The sequence below is a fragment of the Mangifera indica genome, chromosome 7, assembly GCF_011075055.1.
Source record: "Mangifera indica cultivar Alphonso chromosome 7, CATAS_Mindica_2.1, whole genome shotgun sequence".
In the NCBI taxonomy this organism is placed as follows: Eukaryota; Viridiplantae; Streptophyta; class Magnoliopsida; order Sapindales; family Anacardiaceae; genus Mangifera; species Mangifera indica.
The window spans coordinates 10886800-10899970 of record NC_058143.1 but is presented as its reverse complement, the minus strand read 5'-3'; the positions used below and the strand labels follow the sequence as shown (position 1 = coordinate 10899970).

Genomic DNA, 13171 nt, shown 5'->3' with positions numbered 1-13171 from the left:
GTGTCATTTGTTATAGGCGTTAAGATTTACAAGGATATAGCTCATGAGGTGTTTGACTTATCTCATAAGGTTTACATTGAGCATGTTGTTAAGAGATTCAATATAGAGAATCATAAGTCTGATGATGTATACATTGTGAAAGGAGATAAATTCATTGTCAAACAATGTTATCTAAGTGATGTAAAAAGGGCATCTATGTAGGGTGTTCATTAGGCTAGTGTCATTAAAAACTTGACGTATGTGCAAGTATGTACAAGGCCAAATTTTGCTTTTGTTGTTAATGTTCACGGTTGATATATTTTCTAATCTAGGGTTTGATTATTGTGTAATACTCAAGAAAGTTATGAGATATTTGCATAAGACGAACAATTTTATGCTTGTATAAAAAAGAGTAGAGATTTTTGAAGTACTGAGGTATTTCGATTCAAACTTTAGTGAATGTCATGATGACTTAAAAACTACTTCATGATGCGTCTTAATGCTTTTTTGGTGGGGCCATATAGTAGAAATGTGTCAAGCAAACATTAATATCATCTTCCACCATGTATGTAGAGTTTATTGCATGTCATGAGATAGCTGTCAAGACAAAATGGTTGAAGAATTATGTATCTAAGCTTTGAGTGGTGATTCCATCACTAGACCGCTTGTGGTCTACTATGACAATTATGTGATTGTGCTATTTTGCAAGAACAACAAGATTAATAATAAGTCAAACACATTGAGATAAAATATTTTAGAGGGCAGGGACCTCAAAATAAAAGAAATTAATGAGTCATAATATATAGATTGATACCAACAATAAAGAAAGTATACATTAATTTTCTATATGGGAACAAAATTGGAATCGATCCAACAACTCTCCAGTCTCTACATTCCTCATATTTAAACTGACATCTCACTGCTAGGACGCCATCCTTAAACCTAATTAAAATTCTATTTGTTATTATATCGACATACAAACATAAGAGTTCCAATTAAACTCGAGAAGATCTGCAGTGACCAAAGCCATAGCTATCAAAATCCTAGTTTGCCTATTCCTTTCAACAAGAGGATTACTTGGATATGGAGGAATTTCAAAGCTAGTTTCACAACTCCCTTGAGCTCTTGGCGTCCCTTGTTCAGATTTTTCCGTATTTTCATAATCTTGACCTTCAAACTCTCTTGAAGCCTTTTGAAAAGAATGCTTCACAATTTTATACCCCTTTTCACAAACTATAAGAGCATTCTTCACTGCTGGATTTGTTGTGTTCTTGAGGAGATTTTCAATAAACTTATATGTGTTGGTCGCATTTTTGAGTGCTTGATCAATTGTGATTTTGGTGAGGCCAACAATATTTGTTGATGGGGATGGTAAATTTTCATTGAATGTTTTGGAGCAAAATCCGAATTCCTCCATTTGATAACAAATGTAATTAATCAAATCTTGGGTCGTTTTGTCACTTGAGGCCTTAGGGTTTGAGAGAAAGAGAATTAATAAAGGAAGAATGATTTGATAATTACTAGAAGGAGAAGAAAAAGAATTAGATGCCATCTTTTTGTTGGGGAAAAAAAAAAAAAAACCGCTTAATGATTGTATGTTATACACTCGTTGGGATGTTCATGCATCAGTTTTAAAGTTTTTAATATTTGGAAATTTGTTGTGCTTGTTGGCAATTACACGAGTAGACGTTTGTATTATTTTAAAACTACACGCTGCTACCGGTAACGGTTGAAAGATTAGAAAGGCTAAATCACTATTCCCCACTCAAGGTTTGCTCAACCAACAAATTCTCACTTATTATCCATTTATGTTAAAGTAAATTCCTAATTCATCCATTTCTAATGTAATGGCAAAAGCGATCCCATAAATTAAGATACATTTAAATTACATATTTATACTTTGTTTAATTAAATTTACAAAAATACTCTTTATATAAAAATGAAATTTAATTAATACAATTAACGTAAATTTATAAAATTAATTTATCAATTTACTTCTTTATTTGTACACGTCATTAAATTAATCTAAAAACATTTCATTAATCTAGCAATCTATTAAGAAATTTGAAGAATATTAGCTTTTAAATAGTTAATTTTAAGATATAAAATACGTAATACAATCCAAATGAGAATTCCAAAATATTCATTATTTTAGATAACATTTTTTTTAGCCTCACACGATTTATAAAATAGTAATTTTTAATTATAAATAATTTTAAAATTAGATTATTGAATAACAAATACAATGACGATTGTATCCCTACCCTTAATAAGTTTTATTAGCGAAAACATTTCACAAGTAGTTATTTTTTTAAATTTAATTATATAAAAATAAAAAATTCAGACATTTTCTGTATTAAAGATTGCAAAATTTTGTTTTCTTTATAGTATTTATCACACTATCTAAAGTGTTTTGATTTTGAAATAATGCTAATGTAAACATTTGAGAATTTTTCTCTATGTATAGTTTTTTGACCATGAGACATCAAACGTTTACAATTTTAAACTTTTTTTGTTTGTAACAAAGAACTTCATTTGAGTTGAAAATGTTTTTGAAACAAAACCAGTCATATAAAAATATTTTTTTAGAGTAAAGCCAATCATACCGAATAGATTAAACTTCTTATTTAACGACAATCAACATACTTTAATTGACATTAACAGATGGTTTTCTAGGGCTCGAAAATCTTAAGAAATTCAAATTAAATCAAACTTTATTACTCTCAAAATTATAAAATTTTAACTTTATTGCTTATCAACTTGAATCTAAAATGACTATGGATTCAAAAAAATGAGCTTTCACAATTTAAGAAAACTCTATAATTATCATTATCTTGGTATATATTAGATTCATTATAAACGACTAAAATGATATTCTATAATTCATATTCAATGATGACGATATATAATCTTAATAAATTGATGTAGAATGTTCTGACTCATTTTCTTTTGGACTTAAAGAAGTGTCATCCGGTCCATCCAAAAAATAAGCGAAGCCCTTGGATTAATTAAGTAGAATTGAGGAAATGCTTTGGAGTTGAATAAATGTTGGGAAAACTAATAATTAAGTTGAAATTAAATATTTGGCCAAACAAGCCTCAAAAACATATTTGGACAAAATTAATGTTGAGTCATTACCTACTTAGTTTAACTTCTTAAGTGTTGTGATGATTTAACAAAGTGTTCTAATTATTGAAAAGATCTTCCTTTTTTCTTGATTTAGTATTGCTAATCCTAAAACACGTTGTAAAGATGTATTAGAAGTATAGATCATATTGTCACTACAAAGAGTTTGACCTTTTTTGAAAAAACTTTCATTTGTTAAAACTATTGTTGTAAGATATTTCCTAACACACAAAGACCCTACTTAAAGTATATTCATTAAAAAAAACAATTAGTAATCAGACAACTCCTATTCAATCATCTACAAAATGAAAAAACTTGACCAAATTGAGGCCATAGTTATAATTATATATAAAAAAAGAACTTGTTTGGATTCTTCCAGAAGGTATCCCCATAACACTTATCAAATAAGACATCAACATCAGCCATTAACAAGATATTGTTGATAGATGCAAGATTATCTCTTATTTGAGTTCAAGTTGTGGATATAATTTAGGCTTGTCATAATTCAATTAAATTTGAATGAATTTTTCCCTCTAAGAGATCATGTATATATGAGAGAGGGGAGAGGAAAACAAGGGAAAAAGGCAAAAAACAAAGGAGATCATTATACTTTCTTTTTTTGGTAACTGAGGATAATAACCGAACCTACAATCACTATACTATATAAATAGATAAACCTAGAGAACAATAACCGAACTTACGATTACTATACTAGATAAATTAAAGTTTCATAAATATAATAGAAACTCGAATCCAAACGTTATCCTTAGAAGTTCAATGTTCCACTAATTTTGCTAACTGTTATTGTTGAAATCATTATACTTTCATTCTCCTGTAAGTCATCCATCTAAGTAACAATATTTTTGGCATAAATTTCTGATCATCGAACTAAGTCACATTGAAAATCTTATGTCTTGTTCATTCTTTTACTTCTCTTTATTCATTCACAAATATAGCATAACAAACCAACTTGAGCTTTTTCAAATTTTAATTGTTGTTATCATAGCTTATCTTATCTAACACAATTAATTGTCTCAATCATTGGTAACAATCATATTCCACATCAATAGCTCTTACAATCATTGGTGACTCATAATCAACAATTTGGTACTAGAAGAATTACACAATCACATTTCGCATCAATAGCTCTTACAAATTTTTACAATAGCTCATGATTGATGACATAGAAAGGCTATAGACAACCAATCATAAGAAGACTCAAAGAAGAGTCCAAAACCTCTCTACTCCATAGAATGTTGGCACATCATAGCCTAAGCAAGATACAACTCCTAAACATCAACTTACTATATACGATCTCCCTGATATTGTTTAGCGAGAGCACAACTTTATCCCCTTGTTATGCACTTCATAAGAATGACTTCTTTCAATGAGGGAAACAATCGCATAAACATATGTACCATATACACAAGCTTCTTGTTATCATTGTTGATAAACTAGTTAGTAAAAACGTGAATTATTCGCGTTCCCTTTTAATTCTCTTTTTAAAAAAGCCATTCCAAATTTGTGAACTCAAAATGTAGTAAACATATATTTTATACGTTTCCCATATTAAACACTATTTTTGCTATTTTTTACGTTTTCTGTTTTTTATGAATTTTTAAAGTACAAAAATATCTCTTATATTTTCAATTAATTACCATAATGTCACAACTATATAAAACAAAAAACCTAATTTTTTGTCATCCAAATCCCTAACCTCTCTTGATAGTTTTTGTGATGACTGAATCTTAATTATATATTATGTTTAGTTGTCAATTAAATACTTTATATTTGAATGGTTAACTAGAAGATCTATGAAAAGTATTAAAATTATTATTGATATTTTCATATTTTTGGAAACTTATTTTACTGATGTGTTGTATTAAACCTATATATATACATTTTGTATCTTTTCTATATCTGAATTTTAGGATCGTTTTTTATAAATGTATTTTTCATTATTTATTGTATTATACCCATATAATTCTCGTACTGTTTTTTTTTTCTATTCTTATATTTTCTAACTAAAGCTGACAAAAGGAACAAACCAATAATCAAAGGACCTCAAATCCTCCCTAACGCACCTCATATCCTAAACCTATCAATCGATCCCAATTGAGAACCCCAATAAGTATAAAACAAAAGCATTTTAAAGCATCAAACACCACGTCAAACTCTCTTAAGGAGATACTATAGGTGAACACTCATAATCCTTAGTGCTTCAACCTCAGTTGACAATAGGATAAGCAACCAACCTTGCCTAACTCAAAGGGCACTGGCATACGACCACTTAAATGCCCATCGAGCCTCTTTGGAGAAGTTGGTTGATTGTGCCTCAATGTTTATCACTCTACAAATATTAGGATAAGCTTCTTGACACACTAGTCACATTCATAAATCAATATCTCGAACTAGCCTATTATTTGGTCACAATCGACAAGGAAAGCCAACAAATATGTGGTATGGAATGGCATTCAATGGATAATGCCAATAAACATCTAAAGCTTGAGTTTTGTATACAATCAACCTTGATACCTTGATAGCAAAGATTAGCAAACTCAACATAAGATAAGACATTCCTCTAGCCCATCTAGTGGCATCTTCACAGCCTCCCAACCAATAACTCCAAGTTCCTCAACAACCAACTTTCAAAGAGAAAAGCTGATAGAGCTTAACAATGAAATCCCAAAAGATATAGAGTCAAGAAACTAAGGAACCCAATTTGTATAAAAAATATTCTCGACGACTCTTATTGGTTAGATTTATGCAAACAATATTTATGAAGCATTATTCAACTACCGGATTGATGAAAGGAGATCATGAGTGACGAGATCATGGTAAAATATGTCATTATCACCTAGATATTAGTCACAACACCAATCAATACCATGATCTCCTTAAATCCATAGAATACCTCATCGACAAAGAATTTCTTAGCGAATTTTAAGTTTTTTTGCCCAATCTATGCAAACTAAACAAGCTTGAGCAACAACTTGATCAACGGTTGGTAATGGTACCATGTGCAACAAAAAGAACCATGTATACACAAATTCATCTAAATAACACATTAAAAATTGAACTAATCAGTCTTTATTCTTATATTTCTGATGATTTTGTGTATCTTTAGTGGTTTCCTAAACAAGTTCTAGGATAACAATTTGATCCCAACTAGAACGCATCTAAGCATAAAAATCTTAGATGGATTGACCTGGCTCTTGAATCATACGATGTATAACACTTTGAAAGTGATATCGAAAAGTCAAATCACTTTTTCAATATCTCCCAAATTTCCTTTACAAATTTATAATAACCAAATTCTTCATAAATTATGAAAATTGATGTATTTCAAAATAAAGTAATGATTTGATGGTTTTACAATCTCAATCTTCAAAACATTTCCCATATTTAATATCAGTTTCTTCCGTACTTGAACTAAGAGTTTTGATATCCCTAATAACAATTCTCCACAACCCCTTATTTTTAAGAAAACTAGACATAGCTTGAGACCAAGTGACATAATTTATGTCATTCAAAAGAATATCAAAAGATCTAGATACCTCATATCGTCCTTCAATAGAAGACATGATTGCAAAGCTAAGAAAAAATAATAATAAAAGAAAAAGATGAATTCTTTGAAAATTGGTACTTTTGCATCGTGACAAACTTGTTAACAAATTGTGTGAATTAGGGACAAGTAAATCAAGTGGGGACAAAAAAAGAGATCACAAAAGCTGTGAGATATTTTTGACACCGGATAACAAATAAAAGGAATGATTACCCAGAAATAATAATGTCATTCGCAACCAAGAAAAAGGAATTGAATAGAATAACTTTGGTTGAATTGGTTTTACACAAATTCTAACACCATGATAACTTTGATGGCAGAGATTGAATAAGAAAGAAATTTTATGTTTGTATGTTGTTTACATCAATATACAACCTAATACTTATAATCTAAAATAGAGTTAATTTAGCTAATATTATAACACTAAATTAGAGTCCAAATTTGCGATGATACAACTAATATTGTAACATCTAATATTAGCTCCTTATCTACTTGCAGAGTTTCAATATGAAAGAGGCAAGGTTAGCAGTGTGCCTATCACTTTAAGTTGAGATGATACAACTAAGCATGATATTTAAAGAACAATACTATGCGTATACAATTTTGAGTATATAATTAAGTACACAAATGACATGTCATTATATAATTTGATGTTATTTTACTATTAATTTAAAATTACTCAATTACATTATGATATAACATCTATATATTCAATTGTGTACTCAATTATATATATATAGTTTTACTGATATTTAAAATGTGTTATGGTTTATATGAAGCTTCAAATTTAAAATATCCGAAGTCACAAACAACTATAAGGTGAAATTTAAGAAACACAAAGACCGAAAATCCAAATAAAATTCCTTGGAACAAAATCAAATCAATATTTAAAAAAAAAAAAACCCTTATCAATTTCTCTTCTATTGTTGGTCAGTTTCTAACATTGTCATTGGTTAGTAGTTCGTCCTCTTGGTTCATCATTCAATCTCAATCGGTCAAATTTTGTCTATCATTGTCACTGGTTGGACATTCGTCTTTTCGGTCATCACTTAGTCTTATTTCTCTCAGTTGGTCAATTGATTGTTGCCCAGTTGTCAATGTCATTTGATCAATAGCAATTTTTCGATTAAGAATTTTTGGAATACGAATAATGGTATGGGATTGAGAGATGAGGAGGAGGAAGAGTCGCTTTTGTCTGATTAAATTTTTTTTTTTTTGTTTTGGGATATTTGAAAGTCAAAATGAAACGACAATGTTTCTCACCAATTTCAATGGTAAAACAACGTCGTTTTCATATTATAACTATTTTTTTTTGGCAAAATGATGCCATTTTAGTGGTAAACCAAATGAAATCATTTCGAAATATAATTGAACAACCTGCCAATAACTCATTTCCACTTCCAACAAGCTTGGGATTCAGTTTGAGCTCAAAATTATAAACACTTTTTAAGCTCATATGAGTTGAGTCTACTAACAAACTCGAGTCAACTAAGACTAGAACCTACCCTAATGATAAGTAATACATTGTATATAATATAATATCAATACCCCCTCCCTTTGGGACAAGCCCTGCATCATAAAATTTCAACAAGCTCCCCCGTATGGTGAAATATTTAAAATTATCCTCATGTATTGCACATTGTAAAATTTCGTTGAAACCTCATTGGTATGTCATGTATATTGGGTTTCAATTGCGCATGCTTAAGAAACTTAGTCCATACATATGATTCTCAAGCCAATGCACAAACAATAATACAATTATAATATAAATGATATATAAAGTTAATTATTCATATAGATATTTTGATGTAACAAACATTTTTCCTAATTTTAGGTTCAATGTCGAAATATGAGCAAAGGGTGTGAAAAGTAGATTTTTAAGTTGGTGGGACTGGTAGTAGTGCTCTTTTTTATTTTAATTGAAAAAATAGAGTTTTATTTAAAAAGTTGAAGTGAGATTTTTATATTTAATGTTTGGTTTTGTTCATGTAAGTGGTGATAATTTCGTAGATCCTCTTCAAATAGGTTATTTAATTAATTTCCCTGTTTATAAATAGTATAAAATCATACATTAATCCATGCATATTTTGCTTCTTGTGTTGTACGTTTAAACTCAAAATGTGTATGAATTCTTAAACTGATTTACATGAAATGATAAGATAACAGATTCCTCTGTCTGACCAGCTAATCGGAAACAGCTGACCCACAGAATACCCTGGAGAATTTCGTTCAAAGGCAACATTATGTTGATATAAAGTCGAATACCTTTGAATATGAGACGGAGAAGGGTTCGCCATCAAGCTAAAATCCCTGCAGCTTTAAGAGGGTCTCCTGTGACACAACTTTAATTTATTTTGTATTTTTCTTTTACTAAAGAATTATTTTTTTGGCATAAAGAAAAATATGAAATTTGAACCACAAAAGTGAACAAAATGATTAATATATTGGGATCCCAACATAGTTTTTTAATATATTTTTTTTATAGGAAGATCTGTCTTGAAGTTGTACGAGCACATGTCATGTTTTGATTAAAGGTGTTTATGAGTTAGATCAAGTCTTAGGTTTGTATGGTGATATAGATTTTGAGCCGGGTCACCCTATAGAAGTTTTAAGGTTTAAAACCCGATCTTATGTATATAAGAGTAAATTAGTTTATTTAAACAAATTTTAAAAGAAAATTTTAATTAAAATATTTAAATTTAAATTATTTTTTAATTATTAAAATTGAGGAGAATACCTCAAACATTTTATTTATAATTTTTCGTTTATGAAAGAAAAATACTGTGATTATATGATAAAAAATATTATAACATAGTATAAATAAATTAATTTACACCTTGTATAATTACAAACATAAATAAAATATATATACCATACCAGTTATCTACATAAATAATATTCAAATAGATTGAATTCATTTGACGTTAAATCTATTTGTAATATTTTATAATAATAAAATTAAAATAAAAATAAAATTATAAATACAAAGAATTATTGTTTATAAATTCAGATAGTTTCTAAAAAAAAGTTAATGAGAGAAAATAAGATTTAGAATATAATAAAAGAATTACAGGTGTTAATAGCCCGACTGTTCAAGCAAGAACTTGAAGAAAATATATAAAAAATAGTTTATCAGTTTTAGCATAAAATACTTAATAAATATTATGAGGTTATAAATTTCTTAATTAAATTAATTGCTGTTTCCGTAAATTCGAAAATAAAAAATTTATTTTAGGATTTTAAATTTAAAAATGTATATGAAATAGAAAACTGAAAACGCTTGTACATATGATTTTCCTTTTACTATGCTTTTCTAAGATGAAATTGGAATAAAAACAGAAACGACAATGAACATATCCTTTTAATCTTTGGTATCTTTTGATGTTTTGTTAACATGACTGTGGGGAGACCACAGAATCACCCGACATGAAGGTGGAATATGTTCACCCAATAAATCGGCAACACAGTTTCAGGTCCTTACCAAGCACATTTTATGTGGTACCATGTATGGATATGTGATTCCTTGTTGACATTGAAGGATCCAAGTTCCAAATCATGTATGTGTTTTGTGTGAGCTTGATGTTTTGTTAACATAACTAAAATTATGCATCTTCAAGAGTCAGATTACCACACCTATATGCAAAATAGGTTATATTAACCACGACTACATCCAATTCAGGATTTAGACGACTTGATATATAAAAAATAAACTCTAAATTAGATAATTATCTTTCAAAAGCAGGCAACTATAATAAATTACCGATCAAACCGACTGATCCGATTCAATTTTTTTCTTCCTAAAACCATGTTTTATGCCTTTTTGTCATGATTGATTCTTTAACTTGAAAATGAAAATTCCTTAACCAACTATAAGTTTTAGGAAAAGAGTTCTCATATATATATATATATATATATATATATATATATATATATATATATATAAAACTGTATTCACCTATAAGTTAATTCTGATAACAGTTTCAGTTAGTGAAAAGGGCATTTAAGTAAAACCAAATGTATGATGCTTTTATTTTAAACATTATTAAGATATTCTAAAAACAAACCCAAATAGTTTTAAACTACTCACCACCTAACTTAACACGCTAAAAGAGTCATTTTCATTTGCAACCATCACTTCGTTTTCTTTTCTCCACCTTTTCTTTTCTTTTCATTGTTAATATCTGAATCCAAATAGTTTCGCTAAAGAACAAATCGACAAAGGGAAGAAAAAGATGTTGAAGAGTCCCAAAAAGCCATTATGTAGGTTACTAAATAGGTTTCAGATCTTGATCATTGTCGCCTTTTGTTAATAATCCCTCCTTTGTTTGTTTTTGTCTTTCTTTCTCTATCTTCTGCACCTTTGGGCTCATTATGCAAACGAGACTTGGGAAGACAACTCGTCTTCCCCAATGAAGACCACTGGAGGGAGAGAGATTGTCAAGGAGACCGTTCAAGATTTCTTAATCAAATGAATTGTTTGATGAAATGGGTTGTATAAGAGTGGTAAAACTATGCGTTGTGTAAAAGTTGAAAAACTTGGGATGTTCTTAAACTGTTTGACGAAATGATGCAAAAAGACAGAGATTGTGTCATTATGAGCAAAATGAAAATAAGGATAATCTGGCAATTTAAAATTAAATTACTAGAAGTTATTAAAAAATTTGGATGATGGGTGGTCTTTGGATTTTTAAAAGTTGGTGGGTGGGAATAGGATTACATCAAATCTTGGGTGGGAAAAAGTCTTTTGGCCTTTACTTTATTTTATGGAATTTAGTTGGAAGCAAGGGGCAAGAGGCAACATTAAATATAGTATCTAAAGTTGTATGCTTTTGAATACGAGGTGGAAAATTGTCCTGAGTTCCCGGTCAAGCTGATCCTTTCTATTAAAGGAAGTTTCTGTTGTGACGTTTTTTTTAATTTTTATTTAGATTTTTACCAGTCAAAAGCTAGTTAACAAAATGTAAAGCATCCAATCATCTTTGTGATGCTCCCCAGAATATAAGATGATAAAAGAGGATCTTCATCAACAAAAAATTTATACTTATTTTGAAGTGACATTTTTGTCTAGTTTTATACTTTTTTTTTTGTTAACCATAGGACGATCTCAAGAGGCACAGGTCTTCTTTTCTAGAGTCCCCAGAACTTTCCACGATTTTTTAAAAGATTTTTTATAATAATTTTACACTTTAAAAGGATTTCTATTCTGTTCAAAATAATCAAATTAAAACTGAAAAAATTTTAGTCCTCGAGTTTAAGCTCACTTCATCGCAGTAGATATTAAAGTAAATAATATGATACTTATAAAAACTTTGAACTAAGTTTTTTATTTGACTTATTTAATACAATTCAATACAATTCATTATTGAATTAAGTTTTTATTTGACTTATTTAATACAATTCAATGTATCTATATGCAACAGTCACTTTCAAGATTTATAAATAGTCTTTTCCAAAAGTGATCAAGATAGTGATACCTGCAAATTCACCGTAACAGGCAGTTTCTAATAACAAGACAAAAAAAAAAAAAAAGGTTCCTGAACTGAAGATAACTTGATACCCTAAATTTCTTGAAGTATATAATACGTCTATATTAACAATATATAAATAAATGCCAATCGCATAATGGAAATAATAATAATAATTTTTTCATTTTAAATGGCTACATCAACAATTGAGAGAAGAATATGTAATATCACAAAAAAAATATAGAAATATAAAACATATCATATGATATTTCAAAGTAAATAAGGATATACCAAACTTAACACAAATATTTTAAGACTAAAGTAAATAATTTGATACTTATAAAAGCCTGGAACTAATGATATTATTGAATTAAGTTTTTATTTGACTTTTTTAAACAATTCAATGTCTGTATATGCAACAGTCACTTTCAAGATTGAAAAATAGGACTTTTCAGAAGTGATCAATATAGTGATAGCTGCAAATTATGCTCTAATCAAATAGCTAATCCTTTTTATGAAGTTGTTGCCTCGATTAATGGTTTAAAGCTGTTAAAGAAAATTTTAATTAAAACCTCATCCTTGTTGGACCTTCTCTTTGTTGATTTTTTTATATTTTTGTCAAGAGTAATTAACACACAGAATGAATAAATAATGCTCTACTCAAACGCATGGCGTTTAGAGTAAAGAATATCATGACAAAAAAATAATAATAATAAAAGTATCATACGTAAATCTTAATCAATCATTTTTTTTTCAATGTTTTTAATCTTGTACTGAATGAAACGATTTTGACTTTGATATAAAATGATGGGGATAGATGCCGTGGACCATGATTAGCATAATTTTTCGATCAGAATATAATAAGATAAGGATGCCCATTAGCTTTGAGGTATCAGAATTTCTAGTTTAGGAATCAGCTAAAAGAAAATTCAAACTAATTTGACAGAAAGCAGATTCTAAAGCTAATTGTGGCCCATACCAGCGCAATATATAAAGATCCCTAGTACTGATTGAAATCCAGGAGTCAAGAAACAAC

At 28.9% G+C, this 13171-nt stretch overlaps 1 protein-coding gene across 1 annotated transcript; it reads right to left on the bottom strand.

Moving 5' to 3' along the window:
• Window positions 1–943: 943 nt before the first annotated feature.
• Window positions 944–1531, bottom strand: LOC123221458 (pectinesterase inhibitor-like). The gene has a single exon (XM_044644307.1). It carries the CDS (start codon window positions 1529–1531, stop codon window positions 944–946), a length of 588 nt encoding a protein of 195 aa, XP_044500242.1.
• Window positions 1532–13171: the final 11640 nt, after the last annotated feature.